The 22,887-nt window shown below is 43.6% G+C and overlaps 1 protein-coding gene across 3 annotated transcripts in view; it reads left to right on the top strand.

Annotated features, from left to right (window-relative positions):
• sorcs3a (sortilin related VPS10 domain containing receptor 3a) overlaps positions 1-22,887 on the top strand; it is a 96,973-nt gene that overhangs the window by 62,971 nt on the left and 11,115 nt on the right. For all 3 annotated transcript variants that reach the window (XR_013300846.1, XM_077604404.1, XM_077604402.1), the window contains 15 exons: positions 1,035-1,134; positions 1,993-2,151; positions 7,506-7,579; positions 8,772-8,836; positions 9,625-9,743; positions 12,085-12,174; positions 13,276-13,455; positions 15,618-15,764; positions 16,461-16,563; positions 18,929-19,005; positions 19,188-19,279; positions 20,468-20,575; positions 20,713-20,830; positions 21,382-21,515; positions 21,796-21,909. Coding sequence is in view for 2 of the 3 variants with exons in the window: in XM_077604402.1 (XP_077460528.1) it covers positions 1,035-1,134; positions 1,993-2,151; positions 7,506-7,579; positions 8,772-8,836; positions 9,625-9,743; positions 12,085-12,174; positions 13,276-13,455; positions 15,618-15,764; positions 16,461-16,563; positions 18,929-19,005; positions 19,188-19,279; positions 20,468-20,575; positions 20,713-20,830; positions 21,382-21,515; positions 21,796-21,909 (1,680 nt within the window). In the remaining variant the exon portion in view is untranslated. The remainder of the gene's footprint in view (positions 1-1,034; positions 1,135-1,992; positions 2,152-7,505; positions 7,580-8,771; positions 8,837-9,624; positions 9,744-12,084; positions 12,175-13,275; positions 13,456-15,617; positions 15,765-16,460; positions 16,564-18,928; positions 19,006-19,187; positions 19,280-20,467; positions 20,576-20,712; positions 20,831-21,381; positions 21,516-21,795; positions 21,910-22,887) is intronic.

Genomic DNA, 22,887 nt, shown 5'->3' with positions numbered 1-22,887 from the left:
CGCTAACCTTAACCACTATTAAAGAAGACAAAGGAAATTCACATATTCTTTATTAAAGAAAATAAAACAGCAAAAACTCGCTCGACAACACAAACACATTAACATTTGGGCATGTGCGTTGATAGATCTGAAAATACAACTTCAGGAATAGGTTAAGAAAGAGTGAGATCAATTTAATAGGAAATAGGTTTATTACCGGACTGCAGGATAGGGAGAGAGCTCGAACAGCTGTGAACCGCTCACAGTCTGTTGTCCTTGCAACTCTCTCTCCGAATGAACAGTCTTTATATAGGAAAACAGGGTAATATTTCTAAGACAGCAATGTAGACGGACGTTTGGTAGAAGGGACGTTTGGTAGAAGGGACGTTTGGTAGAAGGGACGTTTGGTAGAACGGACGTTTGGTCGAACGGACGTTTGGTAGAACGGATGTCGCGGGGTTTGCTCGCTGTCAAATTATGACAGAGAGTTTACTGTTGATATTTTGATATTAGATATTTAGATATTAAACTCACTCTCTCATGATTATAATTTTGAGAGCTGGTTTCAACAATAACAACCCGGTGACCAAACGTCCGTTCTACCAAATGTCCGTTCTACCAAACGTCCGTTCTACCAAACGTCCGTTCTACCAAACGTCCGTTCTACCAAACGTCCGTTCTACCAAACGTCCGTTCTACCAAACGTCCGTTCAACCAAACGTCCGTTCTACCAAACGTCCGTTCTACCAAACGTCCGTTCTACCAAACGTCCCGGGACCAAACGTCCGGGGACCAAACATCTTTCGACGAAACGTCCGAGTACCAGTGCGCACACGCCCAAATGTTAGTGTTTGTGTTGTCACGCGAGTTTTTGCTGTTTTATTTTCTTTAAAAAAGAATATGTGAATTTGGTTTGTCTTCTTTAATAGTGGTTAAGGTTAGTGGTTAAGGTTAGGCCAACTGTCTGGCGACCAAGTGTCCGGCGACGACTTGTCCGGCGACGAAATGTCCGGGTACCGACTAGAGTTGACCCTTTCTCGCATGTGTGTGTTCAGGTCTTCGGACTCCGGCTCGACGTACGTGAAAATGAATGACAAAGTGGGATCCAAGACCGTCCTGAGTTACCTCTACGTGTGTCCCACCAACAAACGAAAGGTAAACCGCCGCACGTTGATATGATTTTTATGTTGAAACATGGTCTGAGAAAGCCAGGCAAAGTGTCTGAAAGTTTTGTCATTTCGCTCTCAAAGCGTGACACTTTCAAAGTTTAGGGATAAATTATTTATTGGATATCATCCGCTTAAAAAAAATCTGGCTGGCAAGGAATAAGAACGATATTATTCCTTTAAAAAAGGACGCTGGGTGAGTCATATTTTTGTGACGTGCTGTATGTTTGCGCGCACTCTGTTTATTATTTTTTTCTACGAAAAAGTCATTTTTAGTCAGGCACTACATTAAAAGCCATTTCAGCCTTTGAGAACACTCCGATTGAACTTTTTCGGTGTCTGAGCATCCGAACTGAGATTAAATTAATACGTAAGGACAAAAATAATATAAAAAATAAGAGCCAACCACGTGAGTATTTTAGCTTTCCAGAATTTATATGAAAAGGAGAAGGAAGACCTGATTAAGGTAAAGCTGCACCTCCTGGTCTGGTGTAGGGCAGATGCAGATAATGTGTCGCCATGGTTACTTTTTGCCCTCCTTTTGTGCTAGCGATTTGAGGCTAATGGATCCGGCATTAGCTACAACATTTCCCGGCTTCATCTCTTATCCCGCTTTTGTTGCGCACCTGGTCTTTTTGTATCCACTTACCGACGGTCCTCTAAATGTTTACCAACCCATTTGACGCTACCATTTACAAAACAGTCATTTTGTTTTGCTATCAGTTTTAGCCGACGGTGCTTGCTAATGATCAATTGGCGCAGAAATGGGATCTGAATGTCGTTTTCCCAGGCAGCGTGAAAGACGAAAACAGGGTTAGTTTACGCCTGCATTTTTTTTCCCCCTCAGATAATGGTGCTGACCGATCCCGAGTTCGAGAGCAGCGTGCTCATCAGCTCCGATGAAGGAGCCAGCTACCAGAAGTATCGCCTGACTTTCTTCATCCTGAGCTTGCTGTTCCACCCTACTGAGGAGGACTGGGCCTTGGCCTACAGTCATGATCAGAAAGTGAGTTGACCTTTGTTGGATTGAACCCAACCGTGACCGGATATTTGGTCGCCGGACGTTTCGTCGCCCGGACGCTTGGTCGCCGGACGTTTGGTTGCCCGGACGCTTGGTCGCCGGACGTTTGGTCGCCCGGGTGAACATAATTTTGAGAGCTGGTTTCAACAGTAGATATTTAGATATTAAACTCTCTCTCGCTCATGAATATAATTTTGAGAGCTGGTTTCAACAGTAAACTCTCTGTCATGTTGTCAAACGTCTGGCGACCAAACGTCCGGGACCAAACGTCCGGGCGACCAAACGTCCGGGCGACCAAACGTCCGGGCGACCAAACGTCCGGGCGACCAAACGTCCGGGCGACCAAACGTCCAGGCGACCAAACGTCCGGGCGACCAAACGTCCGAGTACCGAACCCAGCACCCTTCCATTTTTACTATTTAACTCCTCTAAAATCCTCAAAATGTGTCGACAATTCTGCATGAAGCATGGAGCATCAAAAATTGAGTTTTTGATGGATAGCCTGATTGTTTTTATCTGACAGAGTCATTTCACGTGGGTTTAGTTTGGATTTTTTTGGAGGTATTTATTTGCATTGAGTGGGTGGCCCGGCGGATGAGTGGTTAGGGCGGTCGGCCTCACGGTTCTCGGGTTCGATCCCAGATGGACTTTGCATGTTCCCTACGGGCTTTTGTGGGATTTCTCTGGGTACTCCGTTTTCCCATCCCCCAAAAACATGCATGCTAAGCAAATGGATCATTCTAAATTGACTCTAGTTGTGATTGGTTGTCCTTTGTCTCCTGCGATTGGCTGGCCACCAATTCGGGGTGAGCTGGGATCGGCTCCGGCACCCTTCGCAACCCTTTTGAGGATAAGCGGTTAATAAAATGAATGATTATTTGCATTGAACAGCTCATCAGTATTTCTGTAACGTATCCTACGTGAAATAATTCAATGCGCTGTTCACTGTCCACACATTAATTACATAACGATAACCGTATGGTTCAATTGAAAGTCAGCCTAAAGTAGCCCGTGCACAAAACGATGGTTCAAATCAACGCTAGCAGCAGCGCTATCATGAGTGGGAACATCAGAGATGAATGGATTGCAGATATAACATCAAATCCATTTTGTTTGACGTGGTTTAACTCTCAACCTCGTTCTTGTAGCTGCCTTACAAAGAAATCGGCCAGTCACGAAGACCAAACTTAAATCAAGCAAAAGAATTCATGAAGTGTGCGCGCTTTGCAAAAACCCAGGCACATTTGGCAAATCAAAGCGAACACGAGCGACAGTTGGGTCGAGGCCACGCATCCCGATTCGGGATTTGCTATTTGCATCATCATTTTGACACATTGAAAGCAAAAGGGGGGGGGAAAAAGACAGCTGAAGATTGCTCCGGCGACACTCATTTTCATTTCCCCCCGAAGGTGTCATCTTCAAAATGGCCACCACTAAATCCTCAGGATAGTTTGAAAAATATGTTCCCCTTCTAATAGGTTGACACGGACGTTATTGCTCTCTAATTGGCCCCTCACCTTCCCTTCATTCACTTTAATTGGGTGTCAAACTCCGTTTTCTTGAATGGGCCTCATTCATTCCAACTAGATCTTATGTGGGCCAGTTTATTTTTACCCCCAAAAGCTAACTTGATAGCACTGAACGACAAGCATCCACAGCTAGTTTAGCCCTCCACCGGCCTCTCCGCTGCTGCTGATTGGTTGAGAGGACAGTTTAGTAGGATCTAGGCAAGGAAAAGGATCTTTAAAACCTCCAGACTACTGAGGGACTATGCGGTAACCTCAGTCTCAGTCTGCAGAAGGTCCCCACCTTGTGTCTGGCTCCAGTTTTTTACCTAGGTCTACAATGTCTTGTGTGTCTGTGTCTTGTGTCTGTCTTGCTACTGCAACCAAGTCCTAAATGGTGGTTTTCAGCACGTAATTAACTAGAATTTTGTTGTTGTTGTTGCTGCTGTGTTTTTGATTTTGGTGTTGCTCTCTGGCAGCTTTTAACTTTTAATCTAGTACTTGCAAGCGATATAAAATCAACAGCCATGAAGTGACATATCATATCATATTTCAATTTTCTGTCCTAAAATAAAGGGTAAAAAAAACAGGTTATTTCCGCCCAAGAGCACATTTGCGTATTTTTAGGAGTGTCAATTAGTATTGGCCATTAAGAAGATTCTTCTGGGTTTTTGGAGGCGTTGGCTGATTGATGTTGGATTCTGAAAATGAAGTGGAAATTGTTGCTGCCAAGTCAAGGAATCGTGTCAACAGTCGAAAGTGGAACAAAACAAATTGCTCTTCCACTTCCTCTTCCAAAATCATTGACGAATCATACTTGAGCCAAATACACAAGTAGCTTTTTCTTAAGATTCTGCAAACTTCTCTATTTCGATCACTGATACACACTACTAGTTTTGATCATCATTTTAATCATTTGAGTTTCCTGCTTGAAAAAGACAAATATAGGAGAATGTTTCACATTTCTCAAAAACCAGTCGTTTTTACTAGGGAGAAGACCGAATAAAAATACTTCCACCTTGAATAATTAGTGCGTAACTCAGAAAGCAATTGTGTTTGTCCCAATATAAAGAATTATGAAGGACTTTCTGTCCCGCAAATGCATTAAAATGTCTTTCTCTGGATTTGCCAAATGTCATCGCGGCCAGTCGGAGACCCCAAAAGCAATCAACTTAAGGACAGATAAAAGGAATGTAAAAATAGAAGCGATAAAACAACAACAACAACAAGCCACTACAAAAGACAACATCCACTTTACCTTTGTCTTATCTACCAGAATCCCTGAGGCGCTTACATTTGTCTGCATCTTTATTTTACCGCACATTAGTCTTTGCCACGCCCCTCCTTAGCCTATATGTACGTATCCCAGTCTAATAGTATTCGTGACCAACGTTCCCTCTAATTTTTGGTTTGTCTGGGCAGAAAGACAACCTCCCTGAGCACATTGAGTACCGGTGTGAGCAACATCATCATTGCTCGCTATGGGCACACACCAGTATCACACCTGCCATAAGCAGGTGCATGTCTACTACACATAAATGATTTAGTAATGATAAAATGTAATGATTAATATCTATGAATGGGCGGCCCGGCGGATGAGTGGTTCGCGCGTCGGCCTCACAGCTAAAAAAAGGGATTTTATTTTTTGCGCTCCATATGATTTTCTGTGCGCAGAGAAGACGAGCGTAGTGCGCAATTGCGCACGCGCGCATTTTAGAGGGAACATTGTTCGTGACAGAATTATTCGCTTTCAGACATTCGGCGTGTATATTGTTAGTGTTTCGACACAATTAACATGAGTAGATATAATGACTTGGAGCACTTGGTGGTAGGCCATTGTCTGGGCAAGGTCACTGACAACCTGGATGGTGTGTTTCAATTGAAGCCCATTAAAAGTACAGCGAGGAGGCGCGTCTGCTTCGGTTCACTGGAGCGCGGCGGAGATGTCGCAGACAGAGACGAGGATGGCGCCCGCCGAAGGTTCTCGCCATCTGGAGGAGCGCTGAGCTGAGAAATGCACTGCGGCGGCAGCGGCGGCTCACCAGCCTTTTTCAATCCAACTTGATCTCACATCCAAGACGGGACCAAATTAAGGAAGACACTGTTTGTTCTTCCTTTAACGTAGCCTTGTCGGAGTTTAGGTGCGACCGATTATTTGTTTCAATTGTTCCACCTGGTAAAACGCAGTGGCGGGGCGTCAGGGCCTTCAAGACCTTCTCTGCTGGCCTAAGAAATATCTGAATCATATATTATATTTTTTTCCATCAATACTTATGAAATAATTCCAAATTGTCTGTTAGCTTCCTTGCATTGCTTTCCCCCCTGTTTGCACTGCTTCCAGATGTGTTTTTTCATATTGAAGCATTTAACCCATCACATTTCAGCCATTATTTGTTGCCAGGGTCAGAAATCTGCCTCAAGGCCTTCACAATCAGTTCTGCAGGCTCTGCTACATTAAACAAGCGTCGATAAGACTGTTGCTTTAACCAATCAGATTTCGAGTTGGCAACACCACAATGCCTTCTCGCAGGCGTAGGGATACGTCATCGCTTTCACCAACTATGATTGGCTAGTGATTAGCCAGAGCTACCAAACTGTAGAATTTGACCCTATTCCAATTTTCCGGCCCGTCAACAACAATGAACACGGCGCCGGCCAGCCTTTTTTTACCTTCCTAGTTTTCCAACACAATCACAACATCGTCTAGCGCCTGGCTTCAAAATGGAACATACTGGCGGCCGGTATCAGCGTGGCGGTGGGACTTGCGCGCGAACAGCCGAAAGCCAACGGGATGCCTCAGATGAATAAATCAAAAGTATATCCCTGTCGCAAATTGGTTACATTTTTAGTCTCTGTCTGTTTTCAGCCATTTCCATTGTATAACTTTGACTAACGACGTGAGCTCAATAAATAAGTGGCTTGTTTACGAGGCAGTCGTGTCTGCGGAACGGCAGCTGTTACACTTGCAAGACGGAGCTGCATTTTCACACATGACAAGTTGCCTTTCAAGTGTTTTATCTTTACCGCCTTTGGATTTGGAAACGGCTTCCAGTGTCATTAGGAAGTGCCATCCACGCCATGCCGATCTTGATTTCCTCCCCCAATTTAAAGGAAGACAAGCGTACGCTGACTTGAGCCGTTTTTAACATCGCGTCACACATCAGTTGTTCTGGATCATATTTTTGGAGTGCTTGTTAATTTGGCTCTGGTTCTCAGGTTGAAGTTTGCCTGTCGTTTCTTTCGCGGGAAAGACAAGAGTCATAACGCTCTAGCTATTTCCCAATTGTACAATAGGCACCAAAAATCCAGGCTGACTTGAAGGAAACTCTTAAAATAGAGGGTTCCATCTCAGGTGGGTCCTCACTGTGTGGAGTTTACATGTTCTCCCTGGGCTAGGGTGGGTTTTCTAGGGGTTAGGCTTTAAGAAGCGACGTCCGTCAGGGTCTTAACAAGTTCTCCAACAAAAAAACAATAAAAGTCCGGGAATTTTGGAGCTTTTCTTTAGCCTAATAATTACTAGGGCATTAAGTATGACTAAATAGTCATTCGCAGTTTGTATTTAGGGAATTTGAGCAACCATTTAAATGGTAATTATCAATACCCTTCCGGGCGACCAAAAGACCGGCGACCAATCGACCGTGTACCAAAACCCACACCCACTGCGGCCCACCGTGGAATAGTTTGCTCACCCCCGGGCTAGACGAAACTCTATTCAGAAATCAACTGAGCATGACTCAAGGTTGTTTGATACTTCTTCTCATGATCTCCTCCCATTTCAAGCCCCATTCAGGTCCAATTTTGGCTAACCTGGTGTTTTCATTCTCTCATCCACAGTTGTACAGCTCGTTAGATTTTGGGCGAAAATGGCAGCTGGTCCACGAACACGTTACGCCCACGAGATTTTATTGGTGAGTTAACCCATTTTACTTCTTTTCTTCTCTTCCTATGCCACCTTTCCTCTTCTGATTACGTGGGAATGCCGATGCCCCAGCTTGTTTTCTTAGCGACCGCGCAAGCGGTATTGATCGAGGACTACAAGGAGCGTGCTTGGCTGCTAAAATTCTGCACATTTCTTACTGTTGATACAATCAGGCACTGATTAAGTTTCTCCTTCAGGGCGGGCACACTTTGCATTCGGTATCTGAAGGCTTGTTAACGTATTATCTTGCTCATACTTGCACTTCCAGTGTTTGATTTGACAATGGTTTAAGACGTCTGAAGTATCATGCTAGCTAAAAACTGGGAGGCTACCACGTTGGCTATATTTTACATGCAAGGGGGATTTCAATTCAGAGTCTGGTGTCGAATGTTTACGCTATTACAATTATTATCATGGTTATTATCATTATTAGTAGTGATATTAATAGTTTGATTGAGCCAAGGCAAACCCTATGGCAAAACATCCAGCAAATCTATCAAAAAGTGAGCATACAAGGTCATTCTGAATCTTTTGCCATGTAGAGGAAGAGCAACAAATTGCTCTGCATAACATTTATTTGGAGCTAATAAGTATGTTTTAGAACACGTGTTAAAGTGGCGGCCCGGTGGCCAAATCTGGCCCACCGCATCATTTTGTGTGGCCCGGGAAAGTAAATCATGAGTGGCGACTTTCTGTTTTAGGATCAAATTCAAATGAAGAGTATAGATGTATTTTAAATTTCCTGATTGTCCCCCTTTTAAATCAATAATTATACATTTTTAATCATTTTTTTCTGTTTTTAGTTCAAAAATCATTTTGTAAAATCTAAAAATATATTTTAAAAAAGCTCAAATAAACATTGTTTTAGATCTATAAAAAACGGAATATTCAGGGCTTTTAATCCAGTTCTTTTAATCAATTTATTAAAAAAATATCTAAATATTATATCTAAAATGGTCCGGCCCACATGAAATCGAGTTGATGTTAACGCGTCCCGCGAACCAACCCGAGTCTGACACCCTTGTTTTAGAAGAATGAAGTGAAATTTGAAAAATGGCCACAGGATTCCCGTTAATCTCACTAAACACTTGCAGTAGTCTGTTCTGTGGCGCACCTTTCAACGTTTTATTCGTCATCATCATCTTGTTTCAAGTAGCCCCGTGATGTGCTATCTTCTCCAGGTCTGTGTCAGGTCTGGACAAGGACCTAGATCTCGTCCACATGGAGGCCCAGACACCTGATGGAAGTGAGTGAGTTTCTGCCTAGCATATGTTTGAAGAAAGCACTCTGCAGACGGCCATCTCTTCTTCCCCACCTAGCCTAGCATGCACCCTTGCGAGCTAATAGTAAAAGCAATTGGGATATGTCCTCAATGTGTTCTCTGGTGCCACCTTAGTTATTAACAAAATCTTCCATCACAAAGCTCCTCCTCCATTGCAAGAATTTGTAAAAAAAAAGTTTTTTAAAATCCAACAGATCAACAAAGGCTGGCTCTAGAGGTGACTGTGTAGTTCCCTTTAGCCAAAGCACCTTCTGTGTTCGTGCTTCACATAGCTGGAATTCAATACCAATTAGCATACACAAACTCTCTAAAACTTGTCGTTTTCCCAACATTCAGTGCGGCACAAGAATAAAGGCTACTGTTGGATTTATTCTGGGATGTTTCTATATGTTTTGTAAGCATTTTTAATAGGTAATAAAGCTATAAATTAATTCATGCTTTATGTTAGGACCAAACAAGAGGTCACTTTCCCCCACAGCTGCTTTCGAGGCCAGTTAATTGTTTTCAGGACTATTGACGGCAACAAAGATAAGATAAGATAAGATGATTATCATCAACATCAAACTTATTTTACCAAGACCAGACTGCGCAGGCTTTCTTCGTGATCTTATACACAGTATATTATTTTTTGCGTGTTTTATCATCTTGTAGGAGGTCCTCGAGCCCTTCTGGAATTGACTGTAGCATCAATTCGTATTAGATTAGATCTAATCTAATCTAAAGTCTAACACATCCTGTGTTTCAATGTACAGGTGTGCAATACATCACCTGCAGAGTGCAGATGTGCACTGAAGCTAACAGGAACTACCCTTTTCCTGGATTCATTGATATCAGTTCCTTGGTGGTTCAAGATGACTACATATTCATACAGGTAAGGAGGTGAAAGGACTTTCACATGCATGGCGTCTAATATTTTTTATGAATTTCTATAGGCGCTTCTTTTCGGAACACAGGAAATACGGAAAATGTATGCTATATTATATTATATATATAAGTTTTGCTCCCATGATGCGGTAATGGAGTGGGGGGGTGCTTGATCTTAGGCTTCAGCGCGCCTTAATCACGTTAAATTGACCAAATACCCATCAAATCATGGACATGTAACGTTAGCAGATGTGGTGTCGTTGTCCAAAGAATCAATTCCGTATATTTTGGCATCCTCCATTTCTACAGCCTAGTTGTTCATTTAATCATGATGAGTAAACAGGCGCATTTAAAATGCTAATGTTGTGAACTCAAAGAATCCCAGAGACGAGTGATTTCCCGCATATTCCTTTTTTACTGCGTCACGATGATTATGGACGCTGACAATCGGGGGAATAAGTTTTTATGCGCGTCTGTTCATCAGACAAAAGCCGTTAGAATGATTAGGCTTGTTTTGCTGTGATTCCTCAATTTTGTTGCTAACTCTTCTCATTTTAACTCTGGACGCTTTGTTGAGAAGCTAATGTCGTGTTATTGTACACTCGCTGGTGTGGAATCAATCATAGCAATTCCTTTGAAAGTTCAAAGTGCCTCTGGTTATCTCGCTATCGATCTCTTGCTCTTTCCTTTGATTGGATGGAGAACTCATTCTTCAGCGTACCTCATCTTTCTGATTGGTCTCGTGGCGAAGAACTTCTTCAGCCTCTTTTGTTCATAAACCACGAATATATGTAGCCTTCTTTTTCGCTAAACGTGACCTTTCAAGTTTTTCCGGCAAAACACGGTCGTATTATGCCCAACATTGTCAAGACAGTCCAATTGTGTCCAGACCATTTTTATCGCTGTTGCGTGAATGGTTGCAGCCTAACGATAAAGATTTTTTTTTTTTTTACAAGGATCTAGACCAGGGGTAGGGAACCTATGGCTCGGGAGCCACATGTGGCTCTTTTGATGGGTGCGTATGGCTCTCCGCTAAACTGTGAGCTAAAATCTGAACACTACGTCTAGAGTCGCTTTAATCTTCAATTTTTTTAATTAAACCTTTCTGCATGCATGCATCCCATTGATTAGCAACAGGGTAACAATTTTGTCAAAAGAATTCCGAGGCTTTTTCTACTTTGAAAGCGGTGAAATGACTAAAAATGCACGCGTTTTCATGTATTTTTACTTTTAGTAAATTCTGAGAATGGCTCTCAATGAATAACAATTGAAAATATGAATTGTTTGTGGCTCTCTCTGTCAAAAAGGTTCCCGACCGACCCCTGATCTAGACTTTGGATGTTCCAAAACGGACTTTTTTAGCTCCCGATCCAATCTGGTTTTTCTCAAGGCATGTTTTGCCTGGTCCAGACTCTGCAAATTCCGCACTACGAGAATCTTCGAACTCGTTTCCCTCAAGAAAGAATAATTGCGCTATTGATCGACCCAAGCCTTGATTACCAGTCCACTTTAGAATCCTGAAAGTGCCTCCTTCTTGAGGACGGACGGCGTCCTATGAATGCAAAAGCAAGTCATGGCCCCAAATGGCTCCGTGTCATCTTAAACGAGCACCAACTTGACACCCACCCAAAACAATTACCGTATTTTCACGACTATATGGCGCATCGTATTTTTAGACGCAGTGTCAGTAACGAGTGCTATTTCATTATTTTAAACACACAAAGGACGCACCGTTTTTTTAGACGCATATATGTTATATATTACACAAAACTAAATTTCAAGGAGAAGAGAAAGAACAGAAAAGCAAAAATAAAACATTCGAGCTGTCTCCTTAAAATCGATGCATTCAGGGACCCTACATTTGCATGCCACACAGGTGTGAGCCGGCGGAAAATAAAATCCTGTGCAACCACGTCGCGTGTTTTGGAGTTTTGTCGAGGCTCGACGCTAAGCTAGGATTAGCGGCACGCCGCGGCGATGCCTAATGCGGGTGTCGGATTGGTGGACAAAAAAAAAGTATACATTTACCTTGCCGTTGAAGAGGTGCTCTAAGTTTCAGCGTGCAGCAGACAAGGCAATTTCAGATCGCGTAATGTTCGTTTTGTTCACCATCAACGTGCAAAGCAATTCGTCTTTCTGTCTGGTAGACTACAAATAGGCCACAATTAAAGAAAACTCAAAGAAATGTTGGCCGTTAATGCCTATACTAGCATCCCTAATTTAGCACATTTCATAAAATGCAACCATCAAATCTCTCGGCTCATGGTTACACAATTCACCATTTTGTTCGATTCGGCAAAAAGGCAACAATTCTGTGTTTGTCTTTAACTTGGAATAATGTTTTTTAGGTGCCTACGTCAGGAAGAGCTACGTATTACGTTTCCTACAAGAGAGACCTGTTCATCCAAATCAAACTTCCAAAATATTCCTTGCCAAAGGTAGGTTGGATTAAAAGTTGCTTTTCGTAACTTAGCGGCTGATGAATCTAGTTTATTATGAGTTTATTTGCCCAGAAAAGGATGACAAAGTAAGTCAATTTTGGCTGCACTCAACACGCCTTATCCACAATCAATACCTTGACATTGATTAGACGTGAAAGCTAGTTAGCTAGCTAGCCGTTATCAATTTGTTTACACCATGTGCAAATGCAGTGAGCGAGCAGGCTCTTTGTAGCGTGTGCGGTCGATTGGTCGCCGGTCTTTTGGTCGCCCCGACCACGACAACGGGCGACCAAAAGAGCGGCGACCAAAAGACCGGTGACAAAACAAGGTAAAACAACACGGTCTACGCATCAATAAAAGCCAACAATGGCCATGAGCCGTTTCACTGAGCCGACGTGTGAGTGTAGAAGAGTTTGTATGTACATGCGTTGTCCCTTTAAGAAGCTACGTCAGTCAGTTGGTCGGTCTTAACAAGTTCTCCAACAAAAAAACGAAAGTCCGGGAAATTTTGAGCTTTTCTTTAGCCTAATAATTAATAGGGCATTAAGTATGACTAAATAGTCATTCACAGTTTGTATTTAGGGAATTTGAGCAACGATTTAAATGGTAATTATCACTTACCCTTCCGGGCGACCAAAAGACAGGCGACCAAAAGATCGGCGACCAAAAGATCGGCGACCAATTGACCATGTACCATTTTATTGAGGAAAGAAAAAATGAAGTCCTGTGTTCTGTGTCTGTGGTTGCTACTGCAACCAAGAAAATTTCCCGAATACGCGATGAAATAAAGTTCCAATCTAAAAAAGATAGTAACATTCCAGCGGCCTTAAGGTCACGGGTGACCTTAAGGCCGCTGCTAGCAATGTAACACAATTAACAAGAATGCCAAATTTGATGGGAGTAACGCGTTATTTTTACAACCAAAACTGGTACAAGTCGTGCTTCACATTGCATCAGACAGAAACTGATACAAGTGCGCAATTTGCCACAAAGCCTACGTAAGAATTCCCCGCACATCAACAATGTTTTGATGTGAAGGCGCTTTTCCCTGTGGTCATCACTCCTCTTAATCTGTGCATCCCTCCCCCCCCTTTATAGGATTTACACATTGTCAGCACGGATGAAAAGCAGGTATTTGCAGCGGTGCAAGAGTGGAACCAGAACGACACCTATAACCTCTACCTGTCTGACACTAGAGGCATCTACTTCACCTTGGCCATGGAAAATATCAAGACCACTAAAGGGGTCGGAGGGAACCAGATGCTGGATTTGTATGAGGTGAGGTGGGCTCCTGATGGAATGGCTCATTAATGCAAGGAAATTCTCCCTCCTTTCATCCACCTTCAATTCCCATTTTTTACTTCCAACGGGCAAATGCAAACTATTTCCACAAGACTAATCCACGTGAATGCAAGGGTGCAAAATAGTATATAGAAATTCAGCAGATCGTGACGTCTGCGTTTTTTTTTTCAATCCCTGGCAGCATTTAGAGGCAAAAAGCAGTCTGCCTTTTCTATTTTTGACACTTTGAACAGCCGCGGGAGGACCGACTTGCAAATATTTGAAGGGGCTTCCAACGTGCCATCAGTTTCTCCAATAAAGCGCATTTTAGTTGGAACCGTTCGGTCTTCAACGCGCTCATAAAAGTCAGGAAGCTCGGCCGTCAAGGTTGGATAACTTTATTCATCCCGTATTCGGGAAATTTCGTTGTCACAGTAGCAAGAGGGTGAGAATACAGACACAGAAAAAGACATTTTAGACATAAATAGATAGGTAATAAGTAAGTTAATGAATAAATATATAAATAAATAAGCGTGTTGCTTAGCACATATATACATACATACACATAGATGTACATGCATGACATACGGTAGGTCTTAACACTCAGCCATTTGTTTTGTTAAAGAACCTAACAGCTGATGGGAGGAAGGATCTGCGGAAGTGCTCCTTCCTGCAATGTGGGTGCAGCAGTCTATTGCTGAAAGAGCTTTGGAGGGACTCCACAGACTCATGCAGGGGGTGGGAGGTGCTGTACATGATGGACATCATCCTGGTCAGCATCCTCCGCTCTCCCACTTCCTCCACCGAGTCCAAAGGACAGCCCAGAACAGAGCTGGCCCTCCTGACCAGCTTATTCAGCCTGTTCCTGTCCCTCTCCGTGCTCCCGCATCCCCAACAGAGCACTGCATAAAACACTGTAGATGCCACCACAGTGTCGTAGAAAGTCCTCAGCAGTGTCCTGCACACTCCAAAGGACCGTAGCCGCGTTTGCCGCTCCGTAAACCGCCGCTCGCTATTGCCATTGTCTTGTCGGGGTCACGGTTCGCCAGTCAGAGTCGGTCTGTAACGCATGGTGTTAGTTTCCCCAATCAATCCGGTCGGTGTCTCATAGTCTGAGGGAAAAAAAAGCCCCTTATCCCCATTAAGACCGAGGTCTCTCCAATTTGTAAAGCAACCAGCACAACATGGCCGCCTGGTATGCAACGCGGACACGGTGGCCTTATCGCAGTGACCGAGGAGGCAAAAAATCCTCATTAGGCGCTCAGGCGTTCTTGTATGTCTCCGACAATGTCAAACAGGCCGTCTCGCCGCGCCACTTTCACGCGTGTTCCTCTCCGGGGGCGTCGTCCACATGCGACTGAAAGCCCTCGCCATGGTAACCTTTGGGAATAGCTCCGTCCTTTCTTTCCGAAGACATGCTAAAGGTTATCTCTGAGCAACAAGAAGCAGAAGAATTTTTTTTCTGAGGCCGACGGCCTATCTGTCGGCGTACCTTCACGCCCAATGTTCCCTCTATGCTGCGCGCGTGCGCAATTGCGCACTACTCTCGTCTTTTCTGCGCACAGCAAACCATATGGAGCGCACAAAATAAAATCCGTTTTTTTTTTAGCTGTGAGGCCGACGCGCGAACCACTCATCCGCCGGGCCGCCCATTCATAGATATTAATCATTACATTTTATTATTACTAAACCATTTATGTGTAGTAGACATACACCTGCTTATGGCAGATGTGATACTGGTGTGTGCCCATAGCGAGCAATGATGATGTTGCTCACACCGGTACCGACTCAGTGTGCTCAGGGAGGTTGTCTTTCTGCCCAGACAAACTAAAAATTAGAGGGAACATTGTTCACGCCGTCCTGTCGCCAGGACGTCTCCTTCCCACGACCGGGGTTGGCTACTCCGTCGTTCCGCTCGTAAAGACAGCGTTATTGATAACGCGTCGCCTGGAAGAAGATATTTTCCCGGCATATTTGAGGCGCTGCCGGCAACAGCTGCCAAAAAGAGCAGGTTAATCATAGTCTATTTCACTGTGCAGATTGTTTGAACAACATCTTCCCGCTAATTGATGTGATTGTTGATTGTTGCGAGGGTCGTCGATGGCAACGGGCGAGAATAATGACAACTAAACGAAATGAACTGTGTGTCCGGTCCGCAGGTGGAAGGCATTAGAGGCATGTTGATTGCTAACAAACGACTCAACAACCAGGTGAAGACGTTGATAAGCTATAATAAAGGCCGAGACTGGCGACTCCTGCGAGCCCCGACACGTGACCTCCACGGAAATGAAATTCACTGCATTCTGGTGAGGCGCCATCTTTGTGTTGAACACGTTTAAAGAATGACGGGGGCGTTAATGCCGCAAAAGTTTCTTGTTTATTACAGTCCGAGGTCAGAATGTGTGGACAAGCAGCATGTTTACGAATGCGGGCTCCAGCCAAAGAAGAAATGATGCATTTTTAGCTCACATCCGATGCAAAAAGATTTTGTTCTGTAACACGATTGGGTTAAGAAATAGAATTCATTGGGTGTCTTGTTGTTGTCTTGGCGGGGGTCATAAAACACAAACATTGGTTTGAATCTTACCGACGGGGCAAATATTAATTGTTTCTTGAACCGGGCCTAAGTTATTGTTTCTGTTGGGTTTATTCTGGGATGTTACTATATGTTCATTAAGCATTTAATAGGTAATGAAGCTATAAATTAATTTGCGCTATACTTTATGTTGGGACCGGTTTATGTTGTTATTCGGTTAGCTTATGCAATTGTTTGAATCAGATGACCTCAAATGTTTTGATTATGCGCCGACTAAATTGACAGAGGAAGATGCCGTTTCTTTAGAATCATCCTGGACGAGGGCGAGTCGGGAGCGATTTTCCTTGCAAGTTGTAGCCAGAGTATGTTAATGATGTCTCCCTGTTTTGATTAAAGTGTATTAATAATGAACCTATCAGTTTCACATTTGGAATCCTGTCGTGAGCCTTTTGTTTTTATTTTTTAGCCTTTCTGTTCACTCCATCTCCAACTCCAAACGTCCGAGAACCCCTACTTGTCCGGAGCCATCTCCACAAAGAGTTCTGCCCCCGGAATGATCGTCGCCACAGGTAAGAAAGTCAACATGCACTCATTCTATTTCACGCGATGACGGAATCGTCCAATCAGGAAAAATAGACGGAATGCGTTCAGTTGAGTTTTTGTACCCCCTGGATTAATGTTCCCTCTAAACTGCAACGCGTGCAGTTTTTGATTAGAATGATTAGAATTGGGATTTAAAAAAATCAACTTGGCCAAGTTGAACTTAGTAACAACATCTCAGAGGGATGCTTGACGATAGCTGAGATGTCCTTAAGAAATCATGATCTATGATACAAAAGAATCTATGAAATGATAGAATATGACGTGCGGCGACTTTTCATCTGCTTTGGCACTTTATTGGATGGATTGACTTACTTTGCTTTGCCTTTTAAAACGTCAGCTGGCAAAAAAAAGAGCACGTTATGTTGCCTGAGAGCGTTCACGGGGGAAAACTTGCGCTCTTCTATTATTTACATCAACTGAAAAACAGTTTACGGCTCCGAGAGTAGAACGTGACCGGCGTTAGAAACACATCTAGAGAGAGGGATCCCTAGTCGGCCTTTTATTGAGTCAAGTAAACAACAAACGGACGCACTGCAAAACTCCAAAACCCTCCCGCGCATCAACTTAGCCGGCCGGAGACGCTTTTATGTGAACGCTTGAAAGCCATGCTAAAATAATTATTGGACAGTTTTTCATCTTTGTGTTGCCGGGCGAGTGGTTAGCGCGTCGGCTTCGCGGTTCTGGGGTCCTGGGTTCGAGCCCAGGTGGGTCCTCACTGTGTGGAGTTTGCATGTTCTTCCCAGGCTTGCCTGTGTGGGTTTTCTCTGGGGGCACTAATTTTCTCCCACTTCCCAAAACATGCTAGCTAGGCTTGTTGAACACTAAATTGCTACTATCTATAAATATTAATGGTTCTCCCTGAGTTTGTGTGGGTTTTCTATGGGTACTCCTTTTTTCTCCCACGTCCCAAAAACATGCTAACTAGGCTTGTTGAGCTTGTCGCTAGCGATGATTAAGGGTTGTCTCTGGGCTTGCGTGGTTTTCTCTGGGTACTCCAGTACTCCAGTTTCCTCCTACTTCCCAAAAACTTGCTAGCTAGCTAGGTTGATCGAACACTCTAAATTGGCACTAGCAATAAGTGGGATGATTAAGGGTGGTCCCTGGGCTTGTGTGGGTTTTCTCAGAGTACTCCAGTTTCCTCCCACTTCCCAAAAACATGCTAGCTAGGTCGGTCGAACACTCTAAATTGCCACTAGCAATAAGTGTGAGGACTTATGATTTTCTCTGGGCTTGCGTGGGTTTTCTCAGGGTACTTTAGTTTCCTCCCACATCCCAAAAACATGCTGGCTAGGTTGGTCAAACACTCTAAATTGCCGCTAGCAATAAGTGTGAGCATGAATGGTTGTCCCCGGGCTTGCGTGGGTTTTCTCCGGGCAACTGCGCTTCCCTACCACATGCCCAAAACATGCATGCTAGGCTAGCTGGTTGAACACTCTCAATTGCCTGACCTTAGTTTCCTCGTGCCTTGCGATTGGCTGGCCACCCATTCAGGGTTGCTCAAGTAGTTGTCTTATATAGGCTCCAGCACCCCCTGCAAACCCTTGTGAGGATTAGCGGTTGAGAAAATGAATGAATATCTTTGTTTGCGGGTTTAGTTAAAAAAAAAATTCAAACTTGGATGAACTTATGTCAGATGATGAAGTTTTTATTATTATTATTATTATGATTTTTATATAACTTGCATGCTTGTTGGCTATGTTGGAGATGCTGTGACGCATTCATCCACTCCAGGCGAATCTGGCGTGTCAGGAAAATCCAGAGATGCCTCCTCTCGGCATGCTCCTGGAATCCAGACAATCTGACACAAAACTCGGAGAGAGCCTTTAATGAGAGACCAAGAAAAGAGCCTTGAATATTTGCGCAGGATTGAAAAAAAAAAAGGGAACAACGCAAGGCATTCCAAAGATGATAATAGTGCATTAATAAGGCACCGAGAATGACCGTGGCTCGGCAATTCGGGGATGACGGATGTCACGCGCCAGCATCCCCGTGCGCCGTGCGCCGTGCGCCGTTTGCATGGTGTCATCCTGCTATTCCTCCCACATCCCCCCGAGATATTTTGGATGGGACGCTTCAAATTCTCTTCCAAAAAAATGTCTTTCTTGGTGTGCCGGCCCTCTAATTGGCTGAAAGACACTTTTTTTTTTTCCTGCCCCCACGGTCAGCTGAAAATTGGGCTCGGCGCCTGGAAAATGACTGAACAATAATCACATGTTCTAATCATATTCATTACCATAAAGATAATTGTCATCCCAAATGTCCTTTTTTTTCCTCCATTTCTATTCATTGAAATACATTTTTTTTTCTGTTCTACATTCTCTTGACTTGCAGGGAATATTGGAAGCGAGTTGTCGTACAACAATGTCGGAATGTATATTTCATCCGACGCGGGAAACAGCTGGAGACAGGTAAGAGAGAGATTTATATAATAATTGAGATTGAGTTCATATGATCATAATCACAACAGTGTTCTGACATAGTGTTTGAATTTAATGTAGCAGTTTAATTTTGCAATAATGCACCTGGTTAATGGAAATTCTGGATCGTGTTTTCTTTCACATGGATTTCTATTTTGATTACATTTGTGCAGATTTTTGAGGAGGAGCACAATATTTGGTTCCTGGACAAAGGTGGCGCTCTCGTTGCTGTCAAACAACCGTCCGTGCCAAACCGACATTTGTGGTACGTGGAATTCATTCATTTGTTTTTTTCGCCGGGTGCTTTTTATCGTCCGATATGATTTAAATAAGCGGCGTCTTGGCGAATGAATGAGGGGGGCCTCCCCAGTCCCGATATGTGGGCTGGCACTCGTATCGTTTTTTTCTGGGTAGTCCAACTTCCCAAAAGATGTTCGTGGTTAAAATTTGTACTCGAGCGGCCCTTCAAATGTAGTTTTTCTTTTTTCCTCTTATACTCTAATATGTGTCGGCCCAGCCGTTGAGTGGTTAGCGCGTCGGCCACACAGTCTGGAGTTTGCATGTACTTCCCAGGCCTGTGTGGGTTTTTTCTGGGTACTCTCTTTTCTTCCCACATTCCCAAAAAACATGCATGCTAGGCTAGCTGGTTAAACACTCTATATTGCCTAAACCTAGCTATAATGGCTTGTCCTTTGTCTCCTCATGCCCTGCTATTGGCTGGCCACTGATTTAGTGTTGGCTGGGATGAGCTCCAGCACCCCCCACGACCCTTGTGAGTGGTTCAGAAAATGAATAATGAATGTGATTGTTCGGTATACATGCATGAAAAAGAAAGAATTTGATAGATGGGGATCTCATCTCATTTTATGAAACAATTCATCCTTATTAGGCTCGCGGGGGGTGCTGGAGCCCATCCCAGCTGACATTTCAGACATTTATTGTTCTGGAATTCTGTCGCCTTAGAAACGTTTCTGCGTGCCGCATTCAGGTGTTTCAACTTGTCAGCCTTAGTGTTGGGTTACGGTGAAAATCAATGAAAGCTCCCATTCAATCGGTCGGTGTCTTCTTTCCTTTCTTTCTTTTTCGCTCTTTCAGCAGTTGCACACGAAATAGTGACACTTTGTTCCTTTTTTTTGTTCGCAGCAAAAGTCATTTTGCTTGTGATATTCTTAGTTGCGTAGTTGCCACTCCGTCTTCTCCAGACAGTAAGAAGGTTTCACTTGAAACGTCGGTGGCTGTTGAAACAGATTGCCAGTCTTTGCTCGTGGTTGCCAGCCTCATCCAAATTCTTCCCCGTGAGCCCACTTGCAAAGGAGAGTGTATGTTTGCCTTTCTGTGGCCACTGCGTGTTTCCGTGCCACTGCCGCCACGGCTAGCTTTGTGATGGCGATGCGTTTTGACACCCACACGCACGCACACACACACATTTTTATGTGTATATATATTTTTCCAGGGTCAGCTTTGATGAAGGAAGGCAATGGAGCCAACACAGCTTTTCCTCCGTGCCTCTGTTCGTGGACGGCGTTTTGGTAGAAGCCGGGGCCGACAATCTGATCATGACGTAAGTATGCACGCTAGTTTGTTTCAAATGAGCTGACCGTCTTCTCACCTAGCTTACGCGTTGCAGAGGCTAAAGGAAATACCGTTTAAAATTAGCCGATTGTAACGTACTGTCTGTTTTCATGGCTTGTTGTTTAGATTTTTTGGACACTTCAGTCATCGCTCCGAATGGCAGCTCATCAAGATAGACTACAAATCCATATTCACCAAAAAATGTACCGAAGAGGATTACCAAACATGGCACTTGCACAATCAGGTATGAAAATAAAAACAATACTGTATTTATGCGAGTACAACAAAAAGTATATACAATTTTGTACCGAAAAACTGAACCAAGGTGCGCACTATACACGAATCCCGTTGAAACACTGCCCTCTGCTGGTGAAAAAGTGCCCTCCGCAGCCGTTATACATAATGGTAGACGTATAACCCGTCTCTGTCCGCCAGATGGCGACAATCTACCTTGTTTTACAAAAGCTAGCCCTCTCCAAATAGCCTTTGGCAAGTTTTTAGGGTAATACATAGAGGTCAAATTTTAAATTTCATTTGAGAATTGTGTTCATATTGGTTTGTCTTACCAGGTTTCCATACGATATGTTTTGAATCAATGTTTTGTCACAGCGACATGTGTTCAGCATTTGCCAGTTACCAGAAAAAAAAATCTTTAAAAAAATGTCCAGCAATTTTTCATCACAAATTATGGGTGCGCGTTATAGTCGAATAAATAGGAGACATTGCTCCCCAAGTTGCTGTAAAAAAATGATATGATCATCACCTGGATCTTCTGTTTTGCCTTTTCCACTGCAGGGCGAGCCGTGCGTCATGGGCCAAAAACAGATTTACATGAAACGCCGGCCCGGGAACTACTGCATGCTGGGGAAAGACTACTCCCGAATCCTATCCGCCGAATCCTGTATTTGCCGAGCCCACGATTTCCAATGGTAAGATAAACATTTCAAGCCTGATCCATTTTTTACAAAACTCCCCAATGCCGTGTTCCGAGTCGTGCTCATCAAGATATGCGCATTTGAGAGCGGCTCATAAATCAGTGCTGATTTGAATGGCTATTAGAGTGGCAATGAAACATTTTTTAGGCAATCAAATTGGAACAAAATGCTTCTTTTCCGGCCTAGGAGGATCAGCGAGTACTACTTAAGTGCTACTGGCTACTGTCTAAGGTTGAAAAGATATCAAGTTTTTTTGCAATTTGTTTCCCGGCAGCGACTACGGGTACGAGCGCCACCGAAATGGCAACTGCAAGCCCTCCTTTTGGTTTAATCCTTCCTCGACATCCAGGAGCTGCAACCTGGGTAACAACTATCTCAACAGTACGGGGTGAGTGATGATGCTTAACAGGAAATGACTGAAACGGTCGAGGAACTAGCTCAGAGATGGGCAAACTACGGCCCGCGGGCCACATACGGCCCGTTAGGCTTTTTAATCCGACCCGCTGACGTCCAAATTATAGTAAAAATCAATGACCTCATTCATTTCCCTGCAATATCCTTGTTTCCCCGATAGATAGCGCACTAGTCTAGTAAAATTATGTAAATGTGTGCGGGAGCTCAAACAGGAGATTAGTTCGTTATTGGACACATTTCTGAACATTTAACTTTTACTGTGGACATCCTGACACACATGAACTAGCTGAATGTGAAGCTACAAGAGAAAAAACAGTTTGTGCATGAAATGCAAGCAAACCTTCCGCCTTCAAAACCAAGCTGGTTTTATTTTTCAAGCAAATATCAGACAAGTCATTTGCTCATTTCCCCACACTGGTTGCGTTAAAAGAGGCCCCCGCATGTGAAAAAATACAGGAAATTATTGGATGACCTTTTTGTGATTTTGGAAAAATTGACAGCTGGTGTCATGTCCTTTCTCACAAGAGCCGGAAAGGGTTCCACAGGAGTTGCAGTTGGAACTGATTGATCTCCAATGTGACAAGTTCAACTCCCTGAAAGTCTCGGAGTTTTAGGCTTCATTAAGTGCAGCCAAATTTCCAAACATCCAGAAGATGGCACAGAGGATTCTGGTGTTATTTGGCTCTACATGTGTGTGTGAACAGACCTTTAGTCTGATGAAAACCAAGAAAGCACCCCATAAATCCCAGATGAGTGATGTGTATGTTAATACTTTAGTCCTTTTTTCTGTTTATATGTACTGTTAACGGATGCAGTTTTTTATATGTATCGTATCTTGTGCTGACCCGGCCCGTCTGTCAAATTTTTAAAGTCAATGTAGCCCACGGGCCGAAAAGTTTGCCCAACCCTGAACTAGCTAGTCATCCCGGTTTCCACTCCGATCGTTCTTTGA

This window comes from Stigmatopora argus, chromosome 7 (assembly GCF_051989625.1).
Source record: "Stigmatopora argus isolate UIUO_Sarg chromosome 7, RoL_Sarg_1.0, whole genome shotgun sequence".
Classification (NCBI taxonomy): domain Eukaryota; kingdom Metazoa; phylum Chordata; class Actinopteri; order Syngnathiformes; family Syngnathidae; genus Stigmatopora; species Stigmatopora argus.
The sequence above is the reverse complement of the archived record's forward strand: the minus strand, read 5'-3'. Positions and strand labels throughout refer to the sequence as shown.